This window comes from Corticium candelabrum, chromosome 3, assembly GCF_963422355.1.
Source record: "Corticium candelabrum chromosome 3, ooCorCand1.1, whole genome shotgun sequence".
Classification (NCBI taxonomy): Eukaryota; Metazoa; Porifera; class Homoscleromorpha; order Homosclerophorida; family Plakinidae; genus Corticium; species Corticium candelabrum.
Window position 1 is genome coordinate 5478009 of NC_085087.1, and position 17500 is coordinate 5495508.

General features: G+C 41.6%; 2 protein-coding genes across 4 annotated transcripts in view; both read left to right on the top strand.

The window, feature by feature from the left end:
* LOC134176951 (uncharacterized) overlaps positions 1–15558 on the top strand; it is a 16034-nt gene extending 476 nt beyond the window's left edge. Inside the window, exons 2-12 of the mRNA XM_062643641.1 lie at positions 1–22; positions 80–361; positions 6956–7237; positions 7293–7583; positions 7649–7756; positions 9205–9312; positions 9366–9467; positions 9536–9617; positions 10368–10408; positions 11123–11526; positions 15188–15558. The exon at positions 1–22 is cut by the window's left edge and continues 67 nt beyond it. Of these exons, the coding sequence (XP_062499625.1) occupies positions 1–22; positions 80–361; positions 6956–7237; positions 7293–7583; positions 7649–7756; positions 9205–9312; positions 9366–9467; positions 9536–9617; positions 10368–10408; positions 11123–11526; positions 15188–15316 (1851 nt within the window). The 3' untranslated portion in view covers positions 15317–15558. The remainder of the gene's footprint in view (positions 23–79; positions 362–6955; positions 7238–7292; positions 7584–7648; positions 7757–9204; positions 9313–9365; positions 9468–9535; positions 9618–10367; positions 10409–11122; positions 11527–15187) is intronic.
* Positions 15559–15924: 366 nt separating this feature from the next.
* Positions 15925–17500, top strand: part of LOC134176833 (hemicentin-2-like) — a 6426-nt gene continuing 4850 nt past the window's right edge. For all 3 annotated transcript variants that reach the window (XM_062643500.1, XM_062643499.1, XM_062643502.1), the window contains exons 1-2: positions 15925–16155; positions 16219–16542. In XM_062643500.1, coding sequence (XP_062499484.1) covers positions 16071–16155; positions 16219–16542 — 409 coding nt within the window. In that variant the 5' untranslated portion in view covers positions 15925–16070. The remainder of the gene's footprint in view (positions 16156–16218; positions 16543–17500) is intronic.

The window sequence follows — 17500 nt, forward strand, 5'->3', positions numbered from 1 at the left end:
TCGGACGACGCCGTTTCTTGCGGTAATGTAATGTGTGATGCCTTGTCTGGTTTGTGCGACGTTTCGTTGGTGTCTGCAGGTGTGAAACACAACCTGGAGTCGACGCCGTTGACGATGTACGGCGACAGCAATGAGACAATGACCATCACGGCAGCGAGGAGTGCGGCAGGAATGAAACTGCAGTGGCGTCTCAACGTTCGTAAGAGTATGCGGAGATTACTGAAGGTTGTCTCTAGAGGAGGCATTTTGATTTCTAACATCACTGGGTTTGTCGGGAAAGCGATCAGGTACGAGCTTGTATTCGCAAACGACACGAGTAGGATTTTCTACTCGAGCGGCAAGGGATGGATACAAATTGGAGGTATGGTGGTGGTGGTGCACATGCATTGTGGTGCATATGCATTGTGCATGCATTGATTACTGCCTCAGTTCATTAGTCTGATAAGCCCGCTTTCTTTTGTTTGTTGTAAGGACACCTGGAGTAGGTAAATGTTTGAAGTGAAGTAAGAGTAATAGTATCAATATGTCCTACTATTAGAGGAGCAGAATGGTGATGCTGTCACATTACTATCAGTGCAAACTGTTGATGTGTGGCAATGACTTGAAGGCTTCCGTCCTGATGGACATCTTTGACAATATTTTCTCACACACCTGATGACCAGTGTGTAGTTGTTTAGTAAACGAGGGTCACACTTCCAGTCACTTGGTGTCCTGCATAGGATGTGGTGTTATGACATGACCTTGAGCAACAGAACTGCTCTCAAAGAGAATTCTGAGAATGACTAAACATTTTGATTGGCTTTTGTGGAATGATCAGGTCAATATGTAGCTTGTGGATCGACCAGTCAGCAGGTTTTTAGGACTTCAAAGTGCAAGGTTGAAGTGACATGGTTTAGATGTTGTGTCCTAGCCAAGATGCCTATTTAGAAGGCAGAATCCTGATGCAGACATTGTCTGCTCCACCTTGTCAGTTAGTGGATACTCATGGCAACAAGCAGGGCATTGGTAAATCCTAAGGCAAACCAATCTTCTATGGTCATTAAATGATACAACATACTGATGTTATCTAAATGGTTCAGAAGTGTTTGGAAATTCCAGCCACATCATGTAGCTGCATGATGCCCTATAGGCATACACCACATTGTTATTGTCCAAGCCTACTTATGCAACAAGACTGACAGCTTGTGATAAGATACTCTGACTGTATTGCCTTTGGTGCATGGTTAAACGACTCTTGAAGTTGAACGTCGAGGATTGAGTTTATATTTCTATGAGAGAAGTTTTAGGTATCATTTTATTATCATAATCAATTATCATGGGTGTGGGCATAGTAACTTACCTGCTAATTTTATAGTTTTTGAAGACTATTTGAATAGCTCCAATGTGCACTCAGTAATGCGTAACAGCAGCTCCATGTCTTACCATCACTATGATCACCCCACCCATGCGTAGACTCTCTATATTCTTCTGTAGGCCTTACCCATTCTATTCCAGGTCAGCATTTTTTGTGCTAAATATAAGTATTATACCACTACACAAAGTGTCACAGGGAACGGTAGTACCCTGTATGTAGGGCTTTTGCTCCACTTTAGAAACTTTAGTAAGCACTTTAGAATTACCCGAACTCTATTCTTTGTTGATTAAAAAACTGAAAGGAATGTTAAAAATTGTGTTTTTAAGCAGATTTGATCCTTTGACTGCCATCAACGCTGTTGCACAGTTTGGACCAATCACAGCAGTATTTGCAATGCTTGTCCATGGCAACCAGAGACAATGGATGAAGCGCCAGTTAGCTATGCCCAAAGAGTTTATGAAAGAGTCTACTACCAAAACTGTAATTCAGTCATGTTTGCCATTGTCCGGTCTAGTCTGAAATTGTTCGCTATCTGCGTTGTACACAGGAGCAAAATTGACAAGTAATTACGTACAGATAGCAATGTATACGGGAACCCATTATTTCCAACGCATATCTCATATGTGATACTCTTTGGCTTTGACTAGCAGTACTAGGCCAAGTTCTATTCCAACTGCCGTTGCATATTCAATTATACACGCACAGAAGAAAGAGCAATGCGAAGGCACTAAAAATTGGGATCTATATTCGTGCAACTTGCGCTAGGGTACCAGGGTTCCCTATCTACCCCATAGACATAGAGACCACTCAAGCTTGAGTAAAGAGTAAACTACCTCTGAATCATGTCTAGCGAAAGCTGTTACATACATGTATAAACAGGTTTAATTAATAAACACTAATGAAAATGTGCTAAACCTTAGACATGCTTAGAAAGGCGCAGTGTTCTAGCCAGGATTTTTGCCAACGTCAATATGATGTCATTAAATATAATGACGTCATCAAAAGTTTGATGTTGACATATTTGGTAATGAGATCATAAAATTACTTTGTGTTGTCTAGTTGTATTAGAATCAAAGGCAACATAGCAGACAGAGAGACAGATAATGCAGTGGATTATTACAATGACAAGTTGACTTAAAACCAGAATTACGAGCTGACCTAAAAGAGTGAAGGTGTAGAGTACAAAACATGAGATTGAAGATAAACAATAATTAGTAGAACACCTGCTGCAACCACAGTCACTCATTAGCATTTCTTATGTGAAAGGTCAACAGGATTACACCTCAAACACCAACACTGTGTTTGTTAAGGCTTTCCAATTCTGTCCCAACAGTCAATAAATGCTGTTTCCCCCACTGCAAACGTCCCTTCTCTCTCCCAACTGTTATTTTTGACCTTACTGGCGAGAACACTGAGGCGTACAGGCCCTAATGAAGACATGTACACCCTAGGTATCTGTTGTGCTTTTGCCCTTCTAAAATCTTACCAAACTAAAATTTTAAAAACTTTTTCTCTGAAAAATATATAGATTTGTAGGGATTGTATAAAAAGTAACAGAAACAAGATCTATAGATAATGTGAACCAAAGCCAGACATCATTAGTGAATCCTTCCAACCCCATATTCCCTACATTTTACATTGGGGGGGGGGGAGGGGAGGTTGCAAGGATTCACTAATGATGTCTGGCTGTGGTTCATATTATCTATAGGTCTTGTTTCTGTTACTTTTTATACAATTGATTATCCCTACATCTATTTATTTTTTCAGAGAAAAAGTTTTTAAAATTCTAGTGTAGATAGTGTGCCATCTGGGTTTCTACACAATTAGAGTTGCACAAGGGTATTTAGCCCAGGGTTCTTCTTATAGCGTGGCAGCGTGGCTCAGCACCATGCTCCAGTAGGAGTTCGCCATGCTCAGAAACGGTAGATAGCAGTCCAAAGTCTTACAGCTAAGTCATGTTTGAGAATTTCATACTACTGAATTTTGAAATGTGGTTGTGTTATGAAATGGCGTGGATGTGCATGCAAGACTGAAGAGACCATCTGCACTGCGTTTGTGTGCTTACCACGTGATCATCGTATGCGCTCTGTTTTCACCCTGATATGTAGTGCTCGCATGTTCAAACCTGGTTTGTGTAAAACCAGGGTTCGAAAAACCGGTTGCCAAGTGGCCAAATGGCGATCTCTGTCACAGGAATGGTGACTAGTCAAGCCTAGGAAGTTGTCATGCCGTATAGGAATGGTAAACCATGACGAAGATAGACTTTCCAGATTTCCGAGTTTAGTAGGAGCTTGAAAACTAGTACGGCGTAATCTGGGTACACAAAAACCGTAACTTTTCTGTCTATAGGTACGTAAAGTGTCCCGCAGTGTGTTCCGTGATCCTAATGCCCTGAAGCAGGTGCACAAGGAATGACACTTACCTGTACCTTAGAAACACTTAGGTAATTAATTAATTAATTAAAGAAACCACACAATAGGGTCGATTTTGACTGGCTTCCCATACAGTGGTGTGCATGCAACACTTGTGTGGCTTGAAATGTGCAACAGAAGTTGAAACCAGAGCAATTCTAGCCGAGACGGGCAAATACCAATATTCCCGGAAGCCAGCTACTAGTTTCTTGTCTCGGTGCCAACTAGATTTGATGGTTAGGGATCTGATAGAAAAAGCTCCTGCAAATCTAGCTGTGGGCGCAGACGGAGACTGCCTCTATCATTGCTTTTTGAGGGGCACGAATATTGCCATTAACTAAGAACTACAGCTTCGCACTGTTTTTGAGCTCATGCTCAATTACATCAGTTGCTGCAAGGAACGAGCTGATATGGTGTCAATGAAGTCTGGCTTTTCTCTGCATCACAATCTATTTGTCTAGTGTTACTTATGGTAAGAACTTTAAGTATGAGATAATGGAAATATGGCACGTGTGCATGACATCTGCACAAAGAGACCTTGGCCTTAGTGCGACAAACTGTTGGTCAGTTGGTCGGTTTATGAACTCTAGGATGTCCAAAACCCTTGAACCTAGATTTAATCTAGAGAATGAAGCCCGGTTCACAGTAAGACGCTGGCACAGCGTCCTACGAGCATCCTGGACGCTGACAAGGACTCTCACACGAGCGTCAGCAAAGACGCTAGTGCTGTACCATTCACAGTATTGTGGCTGACGAGCGTCCATCGCTCAAAGAACACGCTGCGACAGTGGTCTGGCGCTCCAAAGTAACCACGTGTGTACAATACAATGTACTCGCAAGAGACATGGACGACGATGTTTTGCTTTTGTTGCGCTGCTGTGCCGTAGTCTCGATCAAGCGTTTTCTTTCATCCTCATGTCCTTGTAGTCCTTTGACTGAACTTGCCAAACGCAGGGAAAACCGCTCACACACTCAATGAAAACTTCCATTGACGAATCAATGATTGATGCCGAACGAATAGAATATCCCGGATACGTCCAGTGACTGACTTTTGATTGGTTGCAACGGAGCACGTGATATCATCGGACGCTGGGTGACTTCCGGCTAGGATGCTCGATTAGAACTTTTCACTATTTCAGTGCCGTGGACGCTCGTCTATTGTTGTGCGAGCATCGTGGATGCTGACATGTTCACAGTGTGACGCTGACGCTCGCTCATCGTCAGCGTCCAGGACGCTCGCACAACACTCGTGCCAGCATCGTACTGTGAACTGGGCTTGAAGCTCCTTCTGTGCCTGCATGTGGATACATTGTCGCATCATACTATTGAACTAGGATGAGTGTAACAAAAGTAAGTAGCTATAAGACTGTTTGACTAATAACTTCTGCGCATCACAAGTAGGTGTAGCCCATGTACATTTATTGAGGGGCGTGGCATAGTAAGAATTGCTTTGCGGCCATCATTTCTTAGGTTTTTCGAACCCTGAAAACGTAACCTATTTGGTGCCTTTGACATGAGGAAAGGTGATGAGTTGGTTTTGTGTGCGACCCGAACTCTGCTTCAACAACAAGATTGCGAATCTCTCTCGTACGTTTTCTTTATTTGTAACGGTGACTACACTTTGATATCCAGCTCTGTCTGTAGTTCAGCCAAGCCTTCCAACTTGATTGCGTATGTATGCAATCAAGTTTGCGGGGGGGGGGGGGGGGTTGGGTCTGGAAAAACGGGTCTACACAAAGCGACTGTCAGAGAGTCTCACGGTAGGCTTGTCGGGAGAAACGACTGGCAATCGTGAGAATTGGGCACAATTGTGAGATTTTGAGACATGCCCATAAATCGTGAGAGTTGAGAGGTCTGCATGTACACATCTGGCCATCAGTCTGGTGATATCAAAATAAGCGGGGATATAATTTTCGAATTGCTGTGTTGATGATCCCTATATGGTCTACAGTTACTACTAGTGGTTTGCATTGAATTTATTACATTACCATCATTATTAAATTTATGTTTATCAGTAAGTGATGCACATAGTGACTTAGTAATTGCCATGATGAGGAAGATAGTTCTCATAGGTACTCCCAATTGTGCATTGCCATCCTGGTCATCATCATCATCAGTATCATCGTCATCATTTTCATTGATTGTGTATTGTAGACTGTCTTTAGTTGTGCAGGAGTGAGCACTCTTGGGGTTCACCAAGTGCAGTTATGTGTTTTTGTATGGGTTGGATATACATTTATGTAGATTGTGGCACATTGCAATGATATTAGGTCACATGTGAGGTAGGATCTGATGTAATATACTTGCCTAGTAGGTTGCCCATTGGTCTTTCCCAGAAACAGGTGACTGACCGTTAATTAAACAGTGACACTTGAATGACCTCTTGTTGTTATTTTTTTAATTTACACGTGCACACACACACACACACACACACACACACACACCAGGTGCTATGCATGATGTTAACAGTTTACTGGGTGGTAGTTCTTGGTGGGTGAGAGCTTTCATGAGGGGACTTCACAGACCTAATATTTGATACTTGACACACCAGGATGTTGATACAGGTGGAAGAGCAAGTTTGTGTAGTTGGAGTCACTTAGAAACAGAAGACCAAACACTTATTGGTCTTTTTGTGTAATTATTTCTTCCCTGTCTGTGTTGTGCAGTTTCACTAGCATAGCAGCTACAATTAAAAGATTCTAATTTTCTTTCATGTCATCTACTGGATTTTTGGTAGCCATTTTTGGATTTTCTGAATTTTCTGAATAACTTATAGTTGTATACAGTGTATGTTGGTATCGTATTTTTAGTAACTTCATTAATTAACTTGAGTTCTTTGGAATTATGGTGTAACTGTTGATGACTTTTATTAATTGATCTGCAGAGTAAATGTTTTAATTTTGGTAAATGGTTTTATGTGTCAGACTGTCAGTCTGTCTGTGTCTCTGTCTGTTTGTTTATCTGTGAAGGTGTTTGTCTGTCTGTCTGTATCTGTCTGTTTGTCTGTCTGTCTGTCTATATGTCCATCTGTGTGTTTGTATGTCAATCTGTCTGTTTGTCTGTCTGTTTATCTGTCTGTCTGTCTGTCAATTTGTCTGCCTGTTTCTTTGTCCGTCTGTACAAATTGATACGTAGGTATATGAAAGAACATAAGACCCATTACATTCCTAACATTGTATTCATTTTCTAGGAGTTCCCACAATCCGCCTCACTTCACCTTCAAACCACATACTAAAGCTCATGGAAGGCGACAACGCCACCATCTGCTTCGCACTCTCTGGCGACCCCCCACCAACACTAACTCTCAAAAAAGGTCCCCATGTAATACCCACCAACTCACATTCAACATTTCATTTCAAGCAATCATGTTTAACAATCAATTCCATTCTTCACAAAGAAAAAGGATCCTACGAATTGCTCGCTACAAACTGTGTCGGCACAGCAAAACTACCATTTCGTCTCAAAGTCTTCGGTACGATAACAAACCTTGAATTTGTGTCTCGTATAAACAATAATCGCATTTGTAGTCAAACCGAGTGTGAAACTGAATATGCATGGAGTGACCGGTCACCACAACGTCGACGCAACGAAGTCGGTCGTGACTGTGGTGGTGGATGGTAACCTGACAATACCGTTTCGACTTTCCGGCTTTCCGAATCCGACCATACGGCTGCTTCATCGTAATTCATCACTCGGAAATTTCAAGCTCAACCAATCTCACATCACTCTTCGAAATGTGTCGAAGTCGGATGCGGGCGTTTATCGAGTCGTCGTGAGCAATAACTTGGGAGAAGCCTCGGAGATGTTTAATGTTCAAAGTATGAAGATATAGTGAGATGGTGTTTGTTGAAGCGATGGGTTGGTAGGTTGGTGTTGCGTTTAGTATTACCGGACTACTCGAGTTCGGTTTCTGAAACGGGGAAAGACATTGAGAATACGAGTGATTTGAAGGGAAATGAATCGATTGCGACGCATTCGACTAGAGAAACAGGTGATGTGTGTTGCCAGAGTGTGATTTGGTGTTTGTAGTTGGAAGGTGTTGTTTTTTTTATGTTGGATTTAAGTAGTCTAGTGTTTCTGGGTATTTGCTTGATTCGTGTCTCAGTGTCTGTGTGTCTGTCTGTCCATTTATTTGTTTGTTTGTCTGTCTCAGCCTGTCTCTCCCTGTCCGTTTTGTTTGTCTGTCTGTTTGTCTGTCTGTTTGTCTGTCTGTTATGTTTGTCTGTCTGTTTGTCTGTCTGTTATGTTTGTCTGTCTGTTTGTCCGTCTGTCTCTCTGTCTGTTTATTGGTCTGTCTGTTATGTTTGTCTGTCTTTCTGTCTGTCAGTTGGTCTGTCTGCTATGTCTGTTGGTCTGTGTGTCTGTTGGTCTGTGTGTCTGTTGGTTTGTCTGTTATGTTTGTCTGTCTGTGTGTCTGTCTGTTATGTTTTGTCTGTTGGTCAGTCTGTCTGTTTGTCTGTCTGTTATGTTTGTCTGTCTGTTTGTCCGTCTGTCTCTCTGTCTGTTTATTGGTCTGTCTGTTATGTTTGTGTGTCTCTCTGTCTGTCAGTTGGTTGGTCTGCTATGTCTGTTGGTCTGTCTGTCTGTTGGTTTGTCTGTTTGTTCGTTTGTCTGTCAATACATATATTTTCAAACATTGAACTATTATACATCTTCTAACAAAGAAACTAAATACTACCCAAGCCAATAGGGCTTGGTTCTACCTACGACTATTCTTTGTCTGTCTGTCTGTCTGCCTGTTTGTCTGTCTATCTGTCTGTCTGTCTGCCTGTTTGTCTGTCTATCTCAATACATATATTTTCCATTTAAATCAAACTTTTACATCATGAGCAACCTAACACTAACTCAAAAAGACCATTACGGTCATAAAGTGTACAAATTTACATTGCAACGTTGTAGACTGCCTGAAATAATTGATTGCCACTTGTTCTTGAAGTTGGTTTCATTTCGTCTTTCTTCATCTCTTGCACTCTTTGCCAGCTTGTTCAAATATCTAACTGCTTGTTTGCCCCAACAGCCAAGAATGTTCGAAAACGAGGAATGATCAACGGGCAGGACCCTTCTGGCAGCAGCTCATAATTTTACTTTGCCTCTTTGTTCTCCTCCCATTTTATTGCTGCTACTCCTTTTCTGGAGTCTGTCTCGTCTGTCTCTGTCTGTCTGTGTGTCTATCTGTTCATCTGTCGATTTGTCGTGTAGTCCACAAGTAGTGCCGGTCCACCGGTCCACGTACAATGAATTATATTGACATAAGAGTCAAAACTGCTAATGGAATGTCTCTGTCAGTCGACCGACAAACTGACCATTCAACAGACTATTTATTCTAATTTGACTAATTTGTCTGATTGTCTTTAATTTCATTCCTAACATGTGTAGCTGTTAATCATTGACCTAATCTCATGCCCTCACATAACTGCAAATATCTAATTATCTGTGTAGGCGGCAATACCAATACAGTGCCAACTTCGAGCACATCAGGCAACCCTAGCAACGTGCAATCACTCGGCTGTAAAAACTCCGACGACTCCACGGACGAAGACTGCAGTGGTAAACCAACACAAATGTTGTGAAACGTTGTCACAACTTCTTTACTCATACAGATGATTCTGGTCTGCCCTGGTGGATTCCGGTTTTGATCACACTCATCGTTGTCATTGTCATCGTCGTCGTACTCATTGTATTCATCTGTCTCCATAGCGCAAGTTGGTCACTTTCTCCTTTTTCGTTTCATTTTTCTTCAGTTTGTGTGTGTGGATTCGTTTGCGTGTAGAATACTGCGGCGGCAAGAGCACGACGAAATGCAACGTCAACACGAAGAGCGAACAAGGAGAGAGCCCCAGCGGATCGTGGAAGTAAAAAATGTTGATCGTATTGTATTGTGATCTATGCACGTCACACCAGTGAGCCGCCAATAGATTGTGTAGTTTTTCATTTGGAAGTGTGTGATGCACGGCATGTACAAACGTGCAGAAATGTGATGTTGCTGCTCGGATTCGCCGGTCAGTTTGGAGCTTGACCAAAATAAAAGTTGATGTGTTTGCTGTAAATGACTTGGTACATACATCCTACGATTCTTATGTATCGATGACATCGAGAGCGTGAACACGTGGTCCAGCGATTGCTTTTGTGTTCTGCGTGCTATCAGCATCATTATGTTATCTCACGTTTGTGTGAAGTGCAAATGCAAACTGCGCATGGTCAAAGGTCACATAAATTAGTTTTTTATTTTGGTTGGTTGGTCAAATTGTGTCCAAATATCCGAGCATCAAGGATTGAGATGGTCTGGCGTAAGAAGAGAGAAAGGGGGTGGGGGCGGACGTATTTGGTTTTATTGTTATTGCTTTCTCGGTTGTTATTGAATCGTTGAATAGTTTGTGTAGGCGGCATTTGTGTAGTTACAAATGCACACACACACACACACACACACACACACACACGCGCGCGCGCGCGCTGGCAGTTGTGCAGTGTGAACACAGCATGTGGTTGATGCTCACAAATAGTTACATTCATAGACATGCAAACGAGTAGATAGCTTTTATATTATCAGTGTTGCTTTTGATCGTCTTGGTGATTGATTTTCTAACGACTTCGTGTGATTCCAGGCATGCGGCCACTCTCTCATCTCTTCAGAGCTCCAATAAAGGTACGAATGATAGTGCAACTATATCACCGAATGCATAGCCCAGACCCTGAAATATGAGTTTCAAATGTTCGGCTACTCAGAGCCGTAGCTGCCATTTTGAAGCAGCCCCTTGTTGCAACCACCATTTTAAGAAATAAATAATTTATTAGGATATCATTTATCTAAATACTATAATATCTTCATTCAATCAAGATGCTTCCAGTTGAGTGTCCATAGTCTGTAAAGAGATCGGCTATGCTACAGTACAATACATGAGAATGCCAAAGACCTACCTGCATAGTAAATAGCACGATTCCTGTGTAAACGGTTCACGTGAACAGACAGTAAGTGAGTAGGTTTTCATCTCTGTACATGTTCTTGTACTCTGATCGTCACACACGGTAGGAATTCTGTTGCGTGTTCATTACCATTAGGAGTGACTGAGCTACAGAGTAGAGAATGTGCATGTAAAAGTGCTAGCGTTTTTACATCCAATTGTGTGGAAGATCACTGTGACGGTGATGGGATTTTTTCGTAGGCAAATAGAACGCTGTCATTGTCATTATCGTGTCAAACTTTCCATGCAATCTTCTTATTTGGTCAGCCATTGGTCGACGGTATTATGCTCTACTGTGGCCTGGATTGTGTTACTGTTGTTGTTATTATTGTCATTTATTGTTATGGCCTACAACTGAAATGGTTGGTAGCATTGTTCACACAAATCTTTTCCTGCAGGCGAAAGCGATTATGATCAAATCGCTGAAGATGAAGAACCGGAACCCGATCAACCTAAACCGGCCGATCAAACCGCCGACCCTACCGATCAAGATGTCCACATCGACCACATTTACGACGAAGTGGCGCTAGAGAAGCGAGCATCGACATACGATCATCTCGCCAACTGCCAAAGTGCTGCTGCTAGTGTTCAGTACGATGAGGTGGCCAATGGTCCCACGGGTAACGAAGCGACTGGGCACTTGTATGACCATATTCCTGGCGACGAGGACGAGAGTAAGGTCAAGGACGGAGATGAGGATAAGGGGAGTATTACGAGTAAACGGAGTTATGCGCTCGTCGACTACAATGCGAAGAAACGACCAAATCCCGATGTTCATTATTCGTCCGTACACAGATCTAAGGTGTGTGTGTGTGTGTGTGTGTGTGTGTGTGTGTGTGTGTGTGTGTGTGTGTGTGTCTGTCTGTCTATCTGTCCGTCTGTCTGTGTGTGTGTGTCTGTCTATCTGTCCGTCTGTGTGTTTGTGTGTGTGTGTGTGTGTGTGTGTGTGTGTGTGTGTGTGTGTGTGTGTGTGTGTGTGGTGTGTACATGTGTGTGTGTGTGTGTGTGTGTGTGTGTGTGTGTGTGTGTGTGTGTGTGTGTGTGTGTGTGTGTGTGTGTGTGTGTACATGTGTGTGTGTGTGTGTGTGTGTGTGTGTGTGTGTGTGTGTGTGTATGGTGTGTACATGTGTGTGTTTGTGTGTGTGTCTGTGTCTGTGTCTGTGTCTGTGTCTGTGTGCACGTGTCATTCTGCTACTAATTCTTTTCCAAAATATTTTCAATATTTTTACCTGGCTGTTTGAAAAGACTGTTCTTCATAGCCAAGAAAAAGAGTAGGGGTACACTATCCAGGTCCTTTGCATTACATACACATAGTGGAATATAAAGCAAAATTTTTTGGTTGACATCTTGCTATAGCAAACAAGGTTGATTGACATTTTAAATTTTTAGGCATTCGTTCTTATTGGATGTCACAATCCTTTCTTGTAAATCAACATCAACGTTTAGTTTAATTACTTTACTTGTTGCATCATATTCACTACTGTAGTTATTTGCTCTCAAAATATAACTGTTACAGTATTACACTGTAACAGCAAGGGTGTCCCCAAATTCTAGATGAAAAATTGTATAACCACGCCCACCCAAAGTTTTGGCTCTGCCTATTCCAAATTTATGGTGACGCCCTCCACGAAAGCTTTGATGCAGGTTTGCCTACATTGAGATGCCACAAACTGCTCTCATGGAATGCTCAGGCATAAAAGGAACAAAGTGGTTTATTTTTAAAGAAGGTTTCTCTCTAGGTGTGTTCACACTATGGTTTGCAAACCATGGTGTGTTATGTTTTGATTTACGTGATATGAGGTAATAAATTAGCATACAGTACAAACCTATGTTCAGACTGGACTGGGTTTGATTACCTGGTTTGTCAACCTAGCACGCTATTGTGACCCATTGTTTGAGCAGGAATCTCTAGGCATGGCGTCTGATAACAGAGTTAGAATACTCCGCATGACAAACGACAGAACAGTTCGGTACTCTGTACTAACACTGCAATAGGGATGAAAATGATGTCATCTGTCGTCTTACACGTGCGAGATTCTTGCTGTTGACGCCCTGTTTCTAGCAGCATCCACCACAGTAAGACGATGATTTCCATTGCTACTCTCGTAGCTATCGGCTAGGCAGACTGCTACTCTGGTTACTAGGCACTAAACAGCTAGGATTGTTTTGATAGCTCCAAACCAGACTCAAGTAACCACAAACCTACCTTTGCAAGTAGGGTTTGCAAACCCAGCGCAAACCAGCATTCCATGGGGCAGGTGCAACGTTTAACACTAATAGCCCGTTCACACTAGCGTTTGTAACTGTGCCAGCACGGTGCGCCACAGTTTGGTTCGGCTTCACTTCGCAGTGTGAACGCTGACTAAATCCCGAACCTACCAAGCCGGGTTGAGCTGGCTCACCTTAAGCTACCGTACCACCACGGTTTGGTTCGGTAATCCAGTGGAAAATCGTCTCTGAGACCTCGGTGTTGTACATCTCACTGCGATTGACTGCTGAGATGCCAATTAAAACAGGACAATCGCATCTTGCCTACGATCCATCACAAGAACTATCCGGATATGCACAGTTAGCTGAATACACGCCCACTTTCTTTGACTACGCACTCTCAGCGCGCTTTCAGCCTTTGGCAGTGTGAAAGCAGGCCAACACGGTTAGCTGGTGCGGTTCGGTTTGGTTTGGCTCGGTTAGGCTACATAACCTTGCTAGTGTGAACAGGCTATAACTCAATTATGATAACAAGCTCAAACCAGGCTCGCAAACCATAGTGTGAACACACCTTCTGTCTTAGTTCACTGTGCTTGACTACACGATAGTTATATAATAAGGTGTATAGCTAGGGGAAAATTTCTAGACTTCAAGAAGCTGAGAACCCACGTATGATAGGAAGGGCCTCATATCTACAGAATTTGTTTGTTGCCATCAGATACTGACCTAATAGTGGGCGGTGCTGACAACCACTGTTGAGTCATACTATATAGCAGTCTTTGTCCTAATTGGTCTTATCTTCAGACCAATCATCCTAGGAACTAACTACTTGTTAGCCTCAAACGACTTCCCACTTTTCAAAATACAAATGCAAGTCAATTGTGTTCATAGCTAATCACTGCCTACTGAGTACTCATGCAACAAAGCATGGCGGGCCTGTACCAAGTGGAAGCGAAGGCATGGCAGAACATCGTGCCTTTTGTATGCTGGAGAAAACCCTGAACAGTATGGTTATTCACTCATTTGGGCATCACATCAGCTCTATAATTGGATTTGGCCAGTTGCTTGGATCATTTGTCTAGACTTTTGGGTCACTTGTTTTGATTTCCTACCATGTATGCAATAACTATTACGCCTTGACCAATCATGTAGGTACTATGAACACCAGTTGATGACCGACGACCGACTGTTATATTCCTCTCTGTGTATACGTTATAAACATCACTATTAAATCGTTATCTAATGGACCATGACGAGGATACTAACAATGATGATCCAGACAGTAGAGACATTGGTGGTGCATAAAAGTTGTGATCAGATGTATGGTACGTGTAGCCTCGCAAGTGAAGCTTTCCTCCGTGCTCATGTGCGACCTTATGTGCTGTTCGTGCGAGCAAGCGAATAGCATGTGAGGTTGCAAAGTGGGCACAGAGGAAGGCTTGGCTTGTGAGACTATAGTACGTGTATGTCTAGGGTGATGAATGTTGCATACAAGAGTTAGTCGTTTTCAAGTATGCCACACTCAGAGACAATAGTAGGTAATTAATTACTTTGACAAATGCCTAATGAAACGAAATGTAGGGATTCCTTGAAAAACGATTGTGCTCAAAGAAACATAGAGAACAGATATTGAGAGGTGTACAGTATTATACATCTAATTGATACATACACCTCATTCCTTGTAGATATCAAAAGTTTCCACTTTTGTCTTTTGCCATTACTGGATACAATAATTTTGTTTGTTTGTGTTGTTTGTGTCTTTGTTTGTTTGTGTTTGTGTCTTTGTTTGAGTTTGTTGTGTGTGTTTGTCTTTGTTTGTCTTTGTTTGTCTTTGTTTGTCTTTGTTTGTCTTTGTTTGTCTTTGTTTGTGTTTGTTTGTGTTTGTGTTTGTTTGTGTTTGTGTTTGTTTGTGTTTGTTTATTTGTCTTTGTTTGTTCGAGTTTGTTTGTGTGTTTTGTGTTGGTTTTTGCTTGTTTGTTTGTGTTTTGTTTGTGTTTTTTGTGTTTTTGTGTTTGTGTTTGTTTGTCTGTATTTGTCCTCAGAAAAACATTTCACATTTTACATCATCAACATTTATACTCAACAGAGGAACCAAATTCATGTAAATTCATTCATCGGCACTTTGAGTGCTTCAGATGGATTTACACTAGATTTACACTTGCATGTGAAGCAGACTGTATTGTGGAGCATGATACATGCATACCACTGGTACAATACAATACGTGCACAATGCATGTCCTGTTTTTCTCTTACAGACAAATACGGCAAGGTATGCCGAATTGGATGAAGATGCTATGGAGCAGCCGTTGCCGGCTCCCTTGCGATACAGCGCGGTCGAATATGCAGACTTGAATGAAGTGCAGCCGGCGGCGAGACAAGAGTAGTAGTCGTGTTATATGCGATGAATGTTTGTTGCATTGTTAGTGTGGAGAGCATGTGCAGATGCTTGACGATAGGGTAACATACAGTACACTCTACATCTAATGTCGTAGTGTGATTTGAATGGTGTAAAATTATTTATAAAAAGCTTTATGGAATGGTGATAGCCGTATGTTATATGAACTAGTGATACCAGTATGTAATCATGATGCCGGATGTTAAATGAAATAAATTATGTTTAATGAAATCATGGTACCCGTATGTTATGTAAAGTAACAATAGTGATACCCGTATGTTATATAAACTAGCGATACCCGTATAAAGCCGTATGTTAATTAATTAAATAAAAAAATTATGTTAAATAATGGTACCCGTATGTTATGTAAAGTAACAATAGTGATACCCGTATGTTATATAAACTAGTGATACCCATACCTAACCATGATGCCGTATGTTAAACGAAATATATTATGTTTAATGAAATAATGATTCCCGTATGTATTGGCCTCGCAGTGCTATTCCTGCAATTAGGCACACGCTCGGCGACAGAAATGCTGCGCATGCGTACTGGTTTAATGTGTGTGGTCTGGTGATCATGTGGGTCTGCGGTCATTCTGGGGAAGACGCAATGAGGCGGTGTCTCCGGTTTATCCTTGTCACTACTTAGTAGCCACTAAGCGAATATCCTGACAGTGAGATCACATGTGCAGCAACTTCAGGCAACCGCTCGACATCCCATCAGTCTAACATCCGATCAACATGCGTGCGTTAGCTGTCATCGTCGTCGTCGCTCTTCTATCCACTAGATCCATCGCAGCGAGTGGAAACGGCGCCATACGTTGCAGTAAGCGAAATCTAATAACGCACAAGTTAATTCTCGAATTAAGAGAGTAAAGCTGTTCTGTAGGCGTCGAGACGAACGTCGATTTGGCGTCGACGCCGTTGACTGTATACGGGATACCGGGAAGTCGAGTGATCCTGCGCAGTGCGAATCGCGTCGATTACCATCTCTTGTGGGCCGTCAAACGCGGCGACGAGACGGCGGATGAGGAGATCTACGCGAAAGGTTACAAGTCGACGGAATTGGCGGTCAGCGCGAATTATCGTCTCGTCATTAAGTCGTTCTCGTCGTTTCCGGATGGGCTGCGCGCCAGGTTTAGGCTCTACCGCTTGACGAACGAATCCAGTCACTTTGTTTACCTCAGCCAATGGGCGGTCGTCAGAGTTGGAAGTATGTACACGTAGTAAGGTTTCGCGGATTTAATTAGAGAAAGTGTTGACAGACAGTGACACCTCCCGGAAAGTGCCGCGTGCTCGAGTAGGTAACCCGAGTTGCGCATGCGTGGGGTTATTTTTGAAGGTGTTGGTCTAGGTTTGTGATTTAAATTTTTGTCATCGGTATGCATGGAAGTGTTGGGCAATATAGTAGATATAATAGACGATATTTAATTATTGCAAATAATAGTTAATTAATTAATTTTGTAAGTTAAAGACTCAAACTATGTGTAATCTTTCTGAAGTAGACACGACGTGTAACGATATCAATTATCAGATAGAAATTATTATTAATTATTATTATTTATTATTATTACTAATTAATTATTATTACTAATTAATTATTATTACTGATTAATTATTATTACTAATTAATTATTAATTATTGAATCATTAGATTTCAAGCTAATTGTTCTGCTTAAATTTTAAGTTTTGAGTTTTGTTGCTGCAGCTGCAATGATATGATCAGGTTACGTGACTTTCCATTAGTCGACCACCTTTATTATATTAACAAGCAAGTCTTACTTATTATTATTTATTAATATATTAAACAATATTTATTTGCTGCGATTAAGAATTAATTAATTAATTGGCAAATTTAAGTTTTTGAATTCAAACTAACTATAATCTATCTGAAATAGATACGATGTATAAAAATAGCACGAATTATTATCATTACGTATTAATTAATTATTGAATCATTAGATTTCAAGTTAATCGTTACGTCTAAAATTATTTTGAGTCCCAAGTTCTATTGGTAGCCGCAGTGCAGATGTACAAACAGGTCACATGACTTCCCATGACATTAGGTACTTTCTACAATTCAGGTCTCTAGCAGAGTTCAGTTGTTACTGTCACTCTGCTCAGGGATTTTAGGTGACAAACACTCATTGGCATCTACTAAGCCACAGCTG